The sequence below is a fragment of the Pollicipes pollicipes genome, unplaced genomic scaffold (assembly GCF_011947565.3).
Source record: "Pollicipes pollicipes isolate AB1234 unplaced genomic scaffold, Ppol_2.1 Scaffold_4295;HRSCAF=5057_pilon_pilon_pilon, whole genome shotgun sequence".
In the NCBI taxonomy this organism is placed as follows: Eukaryota; Metazoa; Arthropoda; class Thecostraca; order Pollicipedomorpha; family Pollicipedidae; genus Pollicipes; species Pollicipes pollicipes.
In genome coordinates, this window is record NW_023596461.1 from 16,840,440 (window position 1) to 16,857,210 (window position 16,771).

General features: G+C 54.1%; 2 protein-coding genes across 2 annotated transcripts; both read right to left on the reverse strand.

Moving 5' to 3' along the window:
* Positions 1 to 366: 366 nt before the first annotated feature.
* LOC119097222 (cation channel sperm-associated protein 3) lies at positions 367 to 1,401 on the reverse strand. Its single transcript, XM_037220276.1, has one exon. It carries the CDS (start codon positions 1,399 to 1,401, stop codon positions 367 to 369), a length of 1,035 nt encoding a protein of 344 aa, XP_037076171.1.
* A 9,055-nt stretch (positions 1,402 to 10,456) lies between these two features.
* On the reverse strand, positions 10,457 to 15,002 carry LOC119096688 (proteasome subunit alpha type-5-like). The gene is made up of 3 exons (XM_037219582.1): positions 14,834 to 15,002; positions 13,202 to 13,363; positions 10,457 to 10,729 (listed from the first exon to the last, which is right to left on the reverse strand). The coding sequence occupies exons 1-3, from the start codon at positions 14,966 to 14,968 to the stop codon at positions 10,565 to 10,567; spliced, it is 462 nt and encodes a 153-aa protein (XP_037075477.1). The 5' UTR covers positions 14,969 to 15,002; the 3' UTR covers positions 10,457 to 10,564.
* Positions 15,003 to 16,771: the final 1,769 nt, after the last annotated feature.

The window sequence follows — 16,771 nt, forward strand, 5'->3', positions numbered from 1 at the left end:
CAGACTGCTGTGAACCTCACAAAAAATGTTCTATCAGCTGAAATATTGTATTGATCGCACAGGCCTGTTCCCAAGAACATCGGCAACATGGGAAAAGGTAAAGTGAAAAGATAATTTAGCTGTGCTTGGATTGCTTACGGTTACCGCAAATCCGAGTAGCAATTAGCACACTTGTACGCATGCGCTGACATTTTTCCAGACGACACTTTGAGCAGACACGAAATTCACGAATGCAACAAAAGCGAGGTCGCATTTCAATCCGAAGCGACAAGACACAGTGAGAGCTTTGGTCCCTGCGTTTCACAGCCGGCAATGTTGGCAGGTTTGTTCCTCAGCGTTAGGCTTGTCTCAGAAACGGAGCTCCTCTCAGGCAGGCCTCTGCTCCTCCGGTCTCGTCTCGTTCTCAGCCATGGCCGCCAGCGTGTGCATCATCTCGAAGTGTAGAAAGAAGAGATTCTCCAGCGTGTAGTCCTGCTGGTCCAAACTGCTGAGGAAGGTGTTAATCCACACTGGGTTCGTGCACATGTCGTGTACTGTCGTATAGTCGTCGTGACTTAACGACTCTTGGAAACTCTGCACCATCTCGTAGAAGTTGCTCCAGTTGCCGCGCCGCTGCTTCTCCATCATGCGGTTGATGTCCTCCCGCTGTCGCTTCATCATGAAGGACTTCTTCCTCCTCACCGCCAGCTCGCGCTCTCGCCGCCGCTCCTTACGGAAGGTCTCGGTCGCCTCGCTGATATTCATAATGATGATGCCGATGAAGACGTTGGTCATGATAAAATGGCCAATGCAAATGAAACCTATGGTGTACAATCTGCTCCACTTGCCTGTCATGTCTGCGTCGTCAATGTTTTCTTGAATCGCAGTCCAGCCGTCTGCGGTGACGTACGTGAAAAGGGAGAGCATCGCTCTGCCCAGGTTGCCCCAGTCCTCGCGCGCGCTCTGGTCAGCGGCGAACTTATTGCTGCCGAAAAGGTAGTAGCCGACGACCCCGAACAGAAACATGATAAAGACGAGCAAAATGATGACGCTGACGACGTAGCGGCGTATGGTGTCGATCAAAGCGCTGACTAGAACCTGCAGGTTCGTGGAGAAGCTGACACTCCGCAGTGTCCTGAGCGCCTTCAGGGCGCGGAACATGCGGAACACCATAACACCACCCGCACCCTTCACAAACATCTCGATCACGGGCTGGCAGAGGGACACGATCACCAACAGGAAGTCGAACAGGTTCGAGAACTGCAGCCAATAGTTCTTGGGCTCGGCGTAGATGCGCAGTATAGCCTCAACTGTGTAGATAGCCAGCAGGCTCTGATCAATGATGGCCAGCTCCAGCTCAAATTCGTATCGCAGCGAAGGACTCGTCTCCAATGCCAGCACGACGGTGTTAAAGATAATCATTAGCATAATGAACCCGTTGAAGCGAGAGGACTCGGTAAGCACGCACACGAACTCGTGCAGATCGCTGTCCCAGCGGGTTGTGGCCCACGTCTCCTGCGGCTCCGGGGCTCGCGCAGCCAGCGACGCCCGTGAGTCCCGTGGCAACCTGTTGGCGACGGACGGCCTGTGCACAACGCTGGACTTTTTCTTGAGCGCTGCACTAGGATGATGGCCCAATGGCCTTATTGTACAGCTTGGAGGTCTTGATGGTGAGATCGCCTTCACCGGGCGCATTCAGCCTCATGTCATCGCTGGAGTTCATGAAGGCGACATTGGCGACCGAGGCCGTGGTGCTCGGATGCGACTGGGGACCAGAGGCGACCAGGGTCGGGACCCTGCTGGGCTTGGCCTCCACCAGGAGCCTCGCACTGGATTTTCGGCCGCTTGCCATGGCCGTGAGGAATTCTGTCAAGGCTACAGAGCAGACGATTCAGTGACAATTGGCTTTCAAGATAAGATGTTTCTCCAATGTCGCAAGGATTGCATGAAGTGTCAAAGACACCCAGAGCCACCAATAAGGAACAGCCTCGTGTGTACTGAGTGCCTGACCAGAAACTAGCTTCACTTGGTGGCGGATGAGAACGAGAGTGGTTCTTGATATCCTGTTTCACAGCAGTTGCACTGTTCTTTGGAGACGTCTGTTAATATGCACCCATTTGCTGATTTAACATGTTGTTAGACGTGTCCTCGGCTTCGAAATACATATACCGTCTTATGGCTGGCTCATAGACTTGCACATAATCATAACTTTCAAACATCCGAGAAATCCCCTCGTCTAAAAGTACGTAGATTTCCGGAAGCACACGGTTGATCCATTCGTCGATTTGACCGCTAAGCCACGTCGTCCCGTGACGTCATCGGTATGTACCAAGCGAAGCCGCCGTTGTCCGTGATGTTGGCTCAAGAGCTGCGCCGCGAAATGCGCATGAGTCGTCTGATTGGCCAGGAGTTGGTGACGTCAGTGGTATAAGTGGCTCTATGATCGCTGAAAGAATGGCAGGAACCTGGAACAAACAGACATCAAATTGCCGAAAAATGTTCACTGTTATCCGCTGGCACGCGGTAAAGATTAGCACCATCCTCTCAATGAACATGAGTTGTCTCTGTAGCGTGCAATGCAAGTCATGAGTCAAACATCTTCGCACGAACGCAGTCATAGTCATATAGTCGCAGCCATATAAAACTCACTGTATGCTTTCGTGTCGGCCATGGCTTAAGTGGACAGTATTTCAACCAAGGAAACATACTTAAATCTCACATGGCCGAGGAGATTTGGGGGCTCTGACGATATTGAGCACACTTCCCGAAACACGACTCATCGGAAGTGGGAAACGCGCCACGCGGATGGCTCGGTTGTGAGCGAGCAAACTAGCAGTTAAGTCTCGCAACTAATCGCGGAATATATGCGTTTAAATTAATGCTCGTTTTGATCGCATCGAGCAAACTTTGTACTCTGCACACCTTCACCAGCAGCAGCCCAATTCATTGTATGATATACTAAAGGTGGGTGGACCTTTTCAAAAAACAGGGCTCACCCTCAATGGGACTGCATAATGTAATCTGTGTTAGATATAGTCTGAAACAATTGCAGGTACGCCTGTTAATATGCGAGCCGTTCAAAAGTGTTGCCCATGGTAACCACGTTCACATAAGTGTGACGTGGTCACCATGTTTGGGTGAGAATGTTGGGCTTGAACCGTGTCCCGGCAAACGTGTACGTGACGGGCGGCGACGGCATTGACACGTGCGTGACGCACAGCGATCGTCTTCAAATGCGTGTGGTGACTGGCCCGGCCAACGCCACCGACCGCCGCCTGGACGGATGCACGGTGATCGGGTCCTGTCCGCCCCCGACGGACGGAGGGGAGGGGGATTTCGCACGGGACTGCCGGGGACAGCCGGAACCTGGAGGGTGCTCGTTGTGACGGGGTGGGCGGCGGAGGCCGCCCCGGGCTGTCCAGGCCTCCACCCACCTCTCAGAACGAATAGGTCAGCCATCCTGTGACGCGAACCTCCACCGGAGAGGAACTGAGCCAACGGCCAGCGGCAATACTTTGTCAGGAGTTTGATGAACAGTTTGCCTGGGAGTACGAGCGAGCCGTCTCATCCCACTTACCGCTACATCCATCATCACGAGTGTCGATTTGCATCATGCTGGATGGGTCACTACCCTCCCCCCCCCCCCCCCCGGCGCCCCCCAACTGTCCAATCCGGCTCACCAACGGGAAGTTTGGCATCCCAATCTTCTGGAGCCTAAGAACAAAGTAAACTTGATACTAAATCTAAATTAGAGTTAAGAGTAAATATGGTCCTTCATTACAGCGGCAATGAGCTTACTTCAAAGGCATGCTGCTTGCAGAGAACAGAATTCACATACTCGTTTCATGTGCACGCCACTACCGCTTATAATACGGGCCTAAGCGCAGCCAAATGTTTTCGAGCGTGACACGTTTGGCTGGCAAAAACGACTGCGGTATGAGCTGGATCCACTCGAGTCAGGTGAAAGCGATGCTCGTGAACCACTGGTGCTGCGTTGGTCCCCCTCTGCGTCACCAATGAGCGAAGCAAATTTTCAGCCACTATCGCGCGCTGAACCTGCGTTCAGAGGAAACCCGAGCGGTGGGGAGGGGGGGGGGAGGGTCATAAAAGCACCGGCACCTTTTGATCGTTTGATGATTTGATGGCCGTGATATGCGATGAGAACCCACTCATGACAGACACAAAGCATCTCCACTTGTGCCACCGAGCAGCCTACGAGACCGCGGTGATGTCGCGAAAGATTGACTTTTGTTTTATCGTAGTCTTGAAGCACGTGGGTACCAGTTTTTCCATCATGAAGGCCGCATTTTAGCAGCATATTTACTAGAAGTTGAAGACATGGTCTTTCATATGCAAAGTTAAAGCATGAACATCTCCTGGAAAATCACTCGCCACTCAAATGACACTTTAAATGGCGCCAACGCCTAAGCTATAATACACCCTTGCTGCATTTGCCTGGTTTCCATTCGTCACAGCAAATGCATATGCTGTAAACAAAAAAAATACTAATAACATAACGCAACACGAAGCTGCTGGGGGCTATAGATATAGAACATTTGAACTAAGATTCCTGGTAACTGCGGCAGACATGTTCAACTTTGCTGACGTCTTGCGCGGGAAAGTTGGTCCAAATCCGAGGGATGATGGTGTAAGGCATCTGATCTGCCCCGGAATGTATGGAAACGGCCACCCTACTTTCGAATAATTTCACAATTCACAATTCCGCAGCTACGATCCCATAACCATACTAAGCAACTAAATAAGTTATTAATGGCTCCTCTCTGCAGCGTAGTTATGCAACGCAGGGAAATAGAATGTTAAATTATACTACCGATGATGGCGCGCTCGGTGTCTGCCCTGACTGTTATGTTTTGCGTTTGCTCTGCCTGAACGTTTAAAAAAGTGGAGAAACCCGTGACCGCCTGATTCGATGAGAATTGGGAGGGCCAACAGTTGAGCCCCAAAGTTTCTTAAACAGATACAACGGTTCCAGTCTGGCTCCTCCAGCCTTCACAGTCAGTTATGAGGTTTCGTGCACTGTAAGATGTTGTATGTCGTGTCATTATGCCATACATACGTCAGTACAAACGCTACATTTCTAAACTAGGTACCTCCACAGCCCAAGTGTAATCGAAAAGAATGCAAATCACATTCAAGGCAAGTTGAGCTAACTTGCAACAAGAATGGTTCATAAGTCTAAAAGACCTCAGGCGAGTCAAAGGGGTCCCAGACAGTCAAAATATGTCATCGGATACTCAAGCAGCTGCCAGTGTGACCCGTGATTACATGGCACGATTACCGCCTTGGAGCTATTTGACTCACTTTCAAAGGTTTTAAAGGGTTCATTCAATTTTATGTATTTACCAAGAATCCAATTAAACTCGTTCCCGTGGGAAGGCTCTCCATCGCTTTTTGCACAGTGCACACGTATGCTTAAACTGTGCACAACGTAGCTCCAGGCCTTTGCGTCGAGTTCACATTATCACAGATTTTCTTCCATGAATGAGCACGCCCTTCTATCTTCTAACACAATTACTGCTCCGATCACAGGTTTTCTTGTATGAATGAGCACACCCTGCCGTCATGTGGTACAATTACTATGTCTACAGATCTGCACCGGTCGCACGTTCCCCGACACGACCAACCGCTGCCCTATAAACTCAAAACGACAGCACATTTACGAGCCAGCGTAGGCGCACGGCCTTACTTGTGCGTTGTGTGTCGTACTTTCCACATCAACTCACCATGCTGCAGAGTTATGGCGATCCGCCGTGATACATCCTTTGTCGGACGGGAGGTTAATCAGTAGCATCGTCTATGCCTCAACGTTGACACTCGTCGTTGCTACACGTCAAAGTTATCGTTGGGACGGCCGAACGAAATCGAGAAGAAAATATACAGATAGCACGGCGCTTCTAAAGCCAACCTGAAGGCTGAATGTCTAGCACGCGCGCTATAAAGTAAGTCTTCCGGAATATCTGCCTTGTGCAATTAAATGGGCATGCCGTCGCCTTATGTTTCGGATTCGGTGTCAAGAAGTGGTTCGGAAGTTACGAAGGCTGTAACCATGTCAGGCAGTGGCATATGCTCCATTTCCTTCCTTCTTAGTAGCATCTCTTTCACATTCTTTGTTCGACCCTGCGCTGGTTTTGACCTCTCCATCCCTCCCCACCCAACCAACTCCTGCGCGACAAGCTCCGACATGTCCGCGGTACGCTACAGAACGACACGGACACTCGCGAACCTTCCCGACGACCGACCGGTCAGTACAGCCTGGTGCAACGACTGTTCCCACGTGCGGGACGACAAGCAGGTTGACGCGAGTGAAAGCAGAAGACAAGCAGGTTGATGCGAGTGAAAGCAGAAGACAAGCAAGTTGACGTGAGTGAAAGCGGAGGACAAGCAGGTTGGCGTGAGCGAATCTGTTCCCCTGTGGTGATTTCCACGACTTAAGCCCCACCCCTCCTCCCCAACTATTTTCAGAAATCGACACGCCCATAGCCTGCATTATGGCATGACCGATAAGATGTGGAACTTGTTAAATACATATGGTGCGTGCAGGGCAATTCGGCTCCTTGCGGTCCCATTAAATAATGAAATGTGGCACGTTGCCCTTTGATTTTTTTCTGGATGGTGATCTCATTTCTGACGTTTCATGTTATTTTCATCCAGGCGCTGACAGCGAGGCGGCGGGCGGTACGGCAATCTTGTTCTAGTCATAGCGGCGGTATCTTGCCATATCGGCGGTATCTCGTCATATCGGCGGTATCTTGTCATATCGGCGGTACTCTTGCCTTGTCATAGCGGCGGTACTCGCAAGAAGGCGACCTAAGTAATTATCATGGGCGTCAGCGCGTCCAGGATGTCATTGTGACGTTAAGATATGGTGATTTAAAATAAAATGGTCCGAACAATTTGATTGGATGCACTTCAGGGACCAGAGTTCATGGTAAGCAGTGTTTGCTGTGTGAACCGTCATCCGTTCATTTACCGTCATCCGATCGTTTAGTCCAACGGCGACATTGTGTGGCGAAAGCGCCACAATGCTTGCCACACATCTGTCATTTGTAACTGATGCTCGCTTCTCGAAGTGCCAGCTGCTTCAATGTTCGGCACGGTCTGACGCGCCCGTCAACCTCATCTGACCTTGAGCGGCCGCTGCCGCCGGAGGTAGGTCATCTCACTCTGGGGCATACGCGAAAGGCGAAGCAACTCGAACCCAGCCGCCCGCCGTGGGGAGGCGGTTTAACCGATTCAGCTACGGGGCGGACGGTGGAAGTGTGTCCCCACAGCATTGGTTTTTCCTCAGTGGGAAATGGAACGCAGTCAATGTTTTTGCAATTTGTGTGCATACATCACCAAACAAGGCGACCAATCCAGTTGTGTACAGTCATTTGCGTCTCAAAACGTTACGTCTTCAGCGCTTCAGCTCTTCCGTTCGCCGTCAGCAGAACAGCACACAGGGGATGCACACGGGACCTCGTTCGATCATGGACTATCTCCGATTCCGATAAGTCACTCTGTCACTCCTCCCAGGAACCACCCCGTCCCTACGGAAATCCTGCGTGCCTATCCGAGCCTATTCGCCAGGCTATAGTGCCCAGAGAACGAGACACTACGGGAGATTGACGGCCACGGGGACCGGAACTACAGATGCAAGTGAATCTCGGATACTGTAGCCGGAGTTGGGCTTCACCCGAGGTGAGGTCGGAATCAACTCCCAAATAAACCAGATCTTTGTTGAGTCAGGCTGGAGTCGACTCCTTCGAAAGCTGAATAAGTCGGAGTTGCAAAGCAACTTGGCGGAAGTTAACTCAGAGAGAAGTGTACGCAGCAGCGCACATTCTAAGTCTGACAAACCACATATGCACGAAATGGCGCACAGTTTGCCGTATTTATATCAAAATAAATGTTTTTAGGCGTTTATGAGTGCTCAAAAACGTCTCCTTGCAAACTCCGTGGTCGTTGGAAGCAACTCCAGTTGAATCTATTCCAGAATTTAACTAAATCTCGAGTAGAAATCGTAAATAATTCAAGGCCGCATTGCGCCGCTCAGAATAAGAGTCCGTAGCAGTCTCATGCGCTGAGAGTCGGTATTTCTACCTCCCAATTTGAATTGAGCGCGACGAATTCATTCAGCGCAGTCTCATGCGCTGAGTCGGTATTTCTACCTCCGAATTTGAATCTAACACAAATCTGAGCGCGACGAATTCATAGTTGTCGTTGCTCCCAGCAACGCCCTTGAACGGCCTTGATCGTCACCTCGCAGCCGTTTTCAGGTGTGCGGCAGGGGAATACTTGTTTTACGCACCCGCCTCACCAGATGTCAGTTTCAAAGGTTCAGAGGTTTCAGTGCCAGTTTCAGAGGTGCCAAGTTCAAAGAAATACCGGCGGTCAAGAGCAAATCCGTCACTGTGAGCCCCACATCGGTTATCTATATAGATAAAATCAAGTTATAAGGATATAGGGCGGTAGGTCAATGTAGGCAAACTTGTGCAATAATATAACTAAACTGGCATTCTGAACTGGTGTACCCATCTGTAATTCCCTCATGGGTGGCGCAAGTTTGTGTACAACACTGTCAGGGCTTACGTCAGCGCAGTGTACAGCGCATCGTAATACAAGGTCGCGAATAAGAACGTGAGCTCCAACCGCTGCTGTCCTCGCGGCTCCTGTACGAACGTGTCAGAGCACGTGCCACGCGTACATTGCTCTCTCTCAAGACCAGTCAGCACCCCAAGCGGACCCAAGAAGTCACCGGCCGAAACTGTGTACACAGAATACCTCCGACGAGGATAATCGTCCGCTTATCTATTCCATTGATGCGTGTCTTTAAACAGGCACTCGGATGGGGGTGGGGGCGAATGGCTCCCCGAAGTTTTCGCCCAGTATAATCCCGGCCGCGAGGCGGAGGCGCGCCAAACTTGCGTGGTTGTCGGCACTTGAATGACGGTTCTTCCCGTTACAAAACTAGATGCACCTTGCAAGGTCGCTGAGCTGTAGCAGGTCAGTCATGTCGTGGTTACCAGTGAAGAAAATTCCTGGGGGTTCCTTTAATCTGATGCGACAACGGAGACGAAATCATATATTGCTGAGATAGTTGACGTTTATTAGAGTTCAGGGGCGCGCCGACTGCGGTGGTCATTTGGCGCCCAGCTGAGATAGTTCCGTAGGCAACTGACCAATTCTATTTACGATAACAACTAATCCGCTGACGAGTGATTGTAAATGTCGGACCAAGGCCAAAACGGAACCGTTTTTTACTGGGGAGCTTCTTTTATGACGTAGTTTTGTATGCTCACTTTGATTTTCTTGACAAGACGCGAACAGATATCTTACTTGGACTTCTTGTAGGTCAGAAGTCCCCGACCTGAAATTATCCCGATCAACATTTTGTTTTAAATGCGTTACTCCGAACGTAATCCTTCATGCTTACCTCAATGACAAAATTAAAATAATTTCTGCGATTTATCATCGAAGCCATCTAAAGATCAAACAAGCCCACTGGCCTGAGGTGAACACCATTGATCTGTTGCTTGGAGCAGGTAATTGGGGGAAGGCAGTTGCCATAAGGAGGTCTAGAGGCACTTCGGGACACAGATCTGGAGCTTGACCTTGTTTGCGCTTATTTGACCCGAAGGTCATGGCTTAGAGACCTCAATAAAATGTCACAGGTGGGCTCGCATGCAGCCCTACCTACCCTGTGCATTTGGTATCTAGCTCTCTTACTTCTTAAGACATCAAGGGGGGGACCAAACTGACCCCACCCCACTCATGAGCGTCACACTTCACCGGCCGCCCGCGCGCGTGTCAAAATTGCATTCAGCGAATTTGACACATTGGTGCTTCACGGGATTGTACGTATAGCATCCAACTTGCCATAATACGCATTACTAGACTGCAGCACCGACTCTGCCACAGCTGAAGCGAAAGCCATGACGATCGACTACTCCCGGACATGTCGTCAGTCGCCGCACGGGATCCCGGCCGTATCAATTTTTCGGCGAACAGGCCGCTGTGAGGAGACGAGTGACGGAGGTCGAGGCGCGCTAACGAGCCGCCAGGAGCTGCGTTCGGACACCGCGCACCAGGCACGGGCAGGCCGCATCGGCCGGCGCTCGCCGGAATCGCACCGCGTCAAGGCCCAGCGTCATGCCAGCATGTGGGCAGATACATAACGTTGGTACTTAGCAGGCGCCTGTGTAGGGTTTGTGAGAGCAAATTCCATGGCTTCAATTGAATTCAATTCAAATGGCTCGAAAAGGCAACCGCCAAGTGACGTCCGCGGAATTTCTCGAGGGTCCGTCTCGACCCAGCAGTCCACGGGAGCACGTGGTGATCTCCGAGCGAGCGACAGGCGGTGGCAGCGGCGTCCAGCCGTCTGCCTTCTCGCCGGTGCAGCGGAGCGCCGCTGTCGCGCGCCGCACGGCGCCTGACCGCCGGCTGACTCTGCCGGCCCGTCCGGCACACAACCGCCTCTGATGACGTCGCGTTGTATTCAGTGACAAGAGCAGCGGCCTGGGAACAGGACGTGTCCGGGTGCAGCGGCCGCCCACGCGGCGCACGGACGGGGAGGCGGGCCGGATCAGATGTTGGCGATGAGCGCCTCCAGCTCCTCTTTGGAGTACATTTGGAAGTTGCCTTCGGGCGTCACGGTGGCCAGCTCCACGTTGGAGGCGTTCAGCTTCTCTTCCATCACCTGTTTGAGAATGGTGAGTGCAGACTTGAGCGCCTCCTTTAGCGTGATTGACTGAAAGACACGGGGGTGCCGGTTAACATTATGAGACAGGACACAGGACACTGGAGGGAAGGGGGCACTACGTACACGGTGGCACGGACAGCACCAAGAACGAGACACGAGCACGCTGGCAGGCCGGCGCAAAAGTTAGTGCGAGGCTCAGACAAAGACGGGTGATTTCACACATGCTGAATCGATCAAAGCGAGCCACTGACTTTGACCCAATGAACGAACAGGCCTTTCAATACGGTGAACCATGTCTGCTGCAACATTTGAACACGCACCCCGCCTGTTGCGATCGTCCAGTGGGCTATTTTTAACGCTGGCGATTTTTTCACGCTCATGAAAACGTTCATACGCACACTCCTGAAAGCCATATGAACGGAAGCATCCCACCACACGCCCTGCAACTGTTCAGTCAACGTCCCCCTGAGCGGCAGGCTGTGCGAAGATCGGCTACATTTTCCGCTTGCATCACGTGGCGGCATGCTTGCAAGGGGTGCTCCCAGCCGAGGTCTGACGAATGGCTTAATAACCAGAGCCCCGACCGACGATCAAAGGCCGGGCCGGCCGGCTCAGCTGGGGAGAGCGGCCTACACCAACAAATCACACTTGATGACGGCCTCGAGCCCCCCAAGTCGCGAGAGGCGGCACTCGGTCGGCGCGTCGCAGCCCAGGCCACAGCCATGCTCTGCAAAGGCGGCGTGAGGGGGACCGCAGCCCCGCGCGCCCGCGCCGGACATGGACGCGGCGGCCACCGTGCTCCACCGCGCCAGCTGAACACCACAGCGTCGCACGTCCGTGACGTGACGGATGCGACGCTGAGCGCCCTGACCGCGCCAGGCGACGCAAACAGAAGCGGGCTGGTACCGTGCGAGGCGTGTGATGACCGACGACACGGCCGCCCGCAGTCTGAGGGACAACTGCCCTTTCCATCGGGAAAAGTGCAGCTCTCACAAGCGAGCGGCTTCGCGGGACATGAGCCGGCCCGCCGCAGAAACAAACAATCGACCACGAGTTGTCGACGGCGCAGGACTGAACAGACGCCTTCCACGAACGCTCCCAGTGGCGTCGACGAGGAACAGGACGCAGGCGTGATTGGATCCTGCGTCTCAGAGCACGAGTGAGCTATAGCCGCGAGCGAGGACCCCACGCGCGGTGATCATTAACAAGGCGGCGACACGCTAAACACGGCAGGTTGGAGCAGCCAACACCAGGCCGCCATTGGGTAGCGTTCGGTGGCGGCGCGAGCGACGCAATCACTGTCGTGGCGTGCGGAGCCGGCAGCCAATTTAGGACGCTGGTGGGTCGGGAGTCAACAGCGCCGCCCTTTCAGGTGCCCGTCCCTTTCAGGCGGCCGCCCGTCGAGCGACTAATGCCGGCCGCGAGTCGCATAGGGGATGGCTGGCATCGTGGGGACCCTGACGGCATGGACATCATTACGACCGGCCGGCGGCGGCGGTCCCGAGGCCGGCGATTCCCTGGCGGCGTCGGGACCGGAGGCGGCTTGTGCCGCGCGCTGAACGCCGCTGTCACGCCGTCCCGCCGTGTCACGCGGGACGACGGGGTGGCACCGCCCAGCAGCGGCGTGGCATCCAGCCCCCACACACGGCTGGACCTCCCTGGACTCGTCGGCATCACGTCGCGACTTTGGCCGAGAAAGACGTGAGCCAATTACTGCCGGCGATGGCGCTCGTTGGCCGATGACGTGGGCGCGGTAGCGTCCGTTTGATCTTACAGCCGGCGAAAACCCTCCCGGCATGGCGAGAGAGCGCCGGCTCCAGCACATGAACGAAGACGTCCGCGCGCGAAACGGCACACTTATCCGTTCCAGGAAGAAGCGGATTACGACGCCCGTTTCATCTCTTCCCGTAGTAAGGCGGTGTCCGGCTCGGCGCGTCACGCAGCTCGACGCCGCGCCGCGGACCGCCTGGCGTCCCGCTCCACGCCCGCCGCAGAGTCCACGCCGGGCGAGCGGAGCTGGCAGCGGGTGGAGCTCGGTGCAGCGGACAAGGCGCCTGGCCGGCGGCAGAGCCAGCCCGGCTGCCACCGCTCCGGCGCCCGGGTGCCACGACCCCACCGTTGACGACACCGGCGGCCGGTCGGCGCCCGCTTGACACGACCCACCCCGGCCTACACCGAAACCAGCTCTGGCAGATTGCCTCCGGCCGGCGGGCGCCCTCGAATAGCGCCGGTCCGCGGTCTCCGGCCGGAGCCGCCGGAGCCGCCGGAGCCGCCGGAGCCGCCCCGCCAATGGCCGGCTCAGGGGCGGACCGTGAAGGACTGCAGCATAGCCGAACCCAGCGTGAAGCTCAGGTGCAGCGGCGCGCCAACTTCACGCACGCCACGAGCGGGAGGACGAAGCCCGACAACGTGGCGCCATCACCACGCTCTCCACAGGTTGCAGGCCTCGCTGGGCGGCCGCTCACCTCGTGGTTGGTCTCCTCGAGACTCTGCTATGGGGCTCGCTGGGCGGCCGCTCACCTTGTGGTAGGTCTCCTCGAGACTCTGCTGCGCTCCCTCGCTGCCGGAGCCGATGGCCTTGGCGCTGTAGCGCACGAACGTGCCGGACGGGTCCATGTGGTACAGCTGGGCGCCGTTCTCGTCGATGCCGCCGAACAGCATCGCCACGCCGAATGGACGCGACTGGCGGCGCGAGGTCAGGCCCGGTCACGTGGGGAGGCGCGGACCGAGGACGCTCAGGTCATGTCAAGCAGAGCTGCCACGAGCAGGGGCTCTGGTTGTCCGTTAAAACGTCGTCAATGCGATGACACATTATCCGGCCACCATGACCTGCGAAGAAACACCATTATCCGGCCACCATGACCTGCGAAGAAACACCACGGAGGCGGCCCAGCCAGCAGACCATCGGCCGGTCAGACATGAAACGGAGGACGGCCGTGCGGTCCGTTCGTATCGAGCGGACCTGACAGGCGGACACCGCCGCTGGCGCCTCTTTAACTGCTCATTGCACGAAGTTTGCAAAAACTACGCGGCCTATTCGCCCTAGAACCCACAGCTGGTAAAAGGGATTGGGTCCCCCCCCAAAAAAAAAAATAACAGACCTGAACAAAATACCGCACATCATTATAATACTAAAACTGCACTGCTTGCTATCTGTTTTCCCTTAGCGTTGCAACAGGTCTGGAAACTGTTGGCTCTAACAGGGACCCTACGTGAGGGCAGTGCACAATGCTGCCACCAGCATTAGGACAGTGCTCGGTCACATGCTGACACGGTGCCGTCCGCTTAACAAAACAACAAAAATACGTAATAAAGGCAAATGGTGTCCCGTTGTTTTCCTTCCGGTAAGGTAGAAAACTGCTTTTTGGAACTAAAATAGTCACCTCGCTCCAGACAAAACTTAAGTTTGAGACCTGCTTTGCCTTTTGTCTCCAATGATTTAGTGCCAAATAGGCGCAGTCGGACTGATGAAGCAACTGTGAACTGAGCTCAATAATCGCTTGACCTAAGAAATGCCCAAAGTGTACTGCAAGGATAGGTAATTGATTCCGCCAATCTACCATAAACTTTGCATCAATGCTAGACGACAAACCTGCATTCAATTCTACAAACTTTTTACGCACGCGAGACCCTAACCTACGGCTCATGTTTTTCTGTGGTTCGCTGCAGCTGCGGTACATCTCCGCACCTTCCAGAAACATTTCATTCGCAAGAAACCATGCCGGCAGGCAGGAACGATGCATCTCAGTTCGACGACCACTCAGAGCAGGAGCCGGCGCTGACGAGCTCGGTGGGCCGGCAGCCCCAGATGGCGGCCCACCGTGTATTGACCACGGCCGTCTCCGCGTCCCACAGCCCCAGATGGCGGCCCACCGTGTATTGACCGTGGCCGTCTCCGCGTCCCACAGCCCCAGATGGCGGCCCACCGTGTATTGACCATGGCCGTCTCCGCGTCCCACAGCCCCAGATGGCGGCCCCGCCGTGTACTGACCACGGCCGTCTCCGCGTCCCACAGCCCCAGATGACGGCCCCGCCGTGTGCTGACCATGGCCGTCTCCGCGTCCCACAGCCCCAGATGGCGGCCCCGCCGTGTACTGACCACGGCCGTCTCCGCGTCCCACAGCCCCAGATGGCGGCCCACCGTGTACTGACCATGGCCGTCTCTGCATCAGCGTCGCCGAACTGGATGGCCAGGTTGGAGACGGCCAGTGCCACCGACTCCACCTTCATGCGCTCGTTGTACATGAACCAGTGGTTCTGCGCCTCCACGCGCGCCCGGTCGATCATTGTGCGTGAGTCGGCGATCAGGCCAGACACGGCGCAGCCTGCCGGTCAGACGCACCAGGTCACTACAGGTCACCGGGGCATATGGGGTCAGCCGGCCCGACACGACACAGCCTGTCGGCCAGCCGCAACCGGTCACTGCAGCTCACCGGGACATATGGGGTCAGCACAGGGCACAAGCCACACGGGGCCAGTTGAGTTCACAGGGGTCAGGGCTCACTACAGGTCATATAGGCGCAAATGACCTTAGTATTCGGCGCGCCCTAGAGACCCAATATTCATCATGGACACAGGTCACAGGGTCACTGTGGGTCGCACGTAACGGAAACGGCACATTTTTCCGGGGAGAAGCACGGTGTCAAAATGGATCAAGGGGCCCACGGATGGACACTCTAACACTCCAGGGTCAGCGCAGGTCACAATACATTCTACAGACGGACACATCAGACGAAACGGCCAGAATCAGTCACGTGGAATCGCAAAGGTCGGCACGTCCACACATCAAGGGACCCACAAGTGCCTGCACATTTCGCACATTGTCCACGCAGTGCATGCGGCGTACAGAACGTGGTCGGTGGACCCACTGAGCGGCAAACTGTCATGGTGAATGGGCAGGGGGTATCGTACTGACGGCAGTAACTATGTCATAGGCCAGAGTTGAAAGAATGTGGTACGCTCATATCCCTCCATGCCGTTTTAAAATGGGAAATTACCATGGCAATTTTCTGTCACGTATTTGTGGAGCTAGAACTAGATAGGCGCATGACGCTAAAGAACGCACCTGGGATACCGCATGCAGAAAAAGAGCAAAAAGTTTCAACTACGTTTCAAGTCTAAAGAGCTGGTGAACAATGGACACAGCACTGCCTCACTTCAAGTATGGTCAGTCCCATCAATGCGTTGGCCAGCGTGCGCAGAATGGAAACCAGGGTAAATCATGTTCGTAGGGTATCGTTTAAATGATGCGCACGGGGTCTACTATCAAAATTACCAGGAAGCCTCTACACCAAATACCGAATTCGAGCTCTTGAGATGTAACTCAAAAGCACTATATTTACATCACGAATGTGATAGCCCTGCCGGAGCAACATGAGTGTACGATAAAGTTTTAACTTAAAAAGATAAACTTCCTTAAAGGGAGTGTCCCACATCTTTATGTGGTTTTGAACTGAAAAAGCCATCTTAGAGAACTTTCAGCACCATTCGCAATCATGCCCTTTTTAAGACCTGAACCCCTCTAGTTTCTGAGCGACAGGCCCGCCAAACTCGGCAGGGTATTCCAGGGAGAGTATTTCAAAGTCGCCTCGGCATTCATAATGTGATAATAACGCCATCCGAATCCTGCAATTCTATAAGCCATGCGGTGTTCACGGCCAATAAAAACATAATTGTCGAGGCGTTCACATGTGGCGTTTGTGGGCGCAAATTTCCAGATATAATCGCTGCCAATTGACCCTCAATCAGTGTTGTGCAAGGTACGATGACGTGATCACACCAAGAAGCGTCGAGGAGCACATAAACTAAACAGTAAATTCTGCTGTCTAGAGCAGACTTTTCCACTTGAGAGCTTATCAATAGCTATAAATGAGCCTGTTTCCTCATAACCGATGTTTGCTTCAATGTCTTCAAATGTGAAACATTTCCTTTAAACTTAGGGTTTCTGAACCCTCAGCCCCATTCGCACAGCAAAGAGGAGGCCGGGATCATCTTTAACCATTGCAGCTGGTGGCACCCAAGTCGCTCAGTCAAAGCACGTACAAATAGCACGGCTTCCAAACTGCCCACCACCTCAGGAGAAGGCATGAG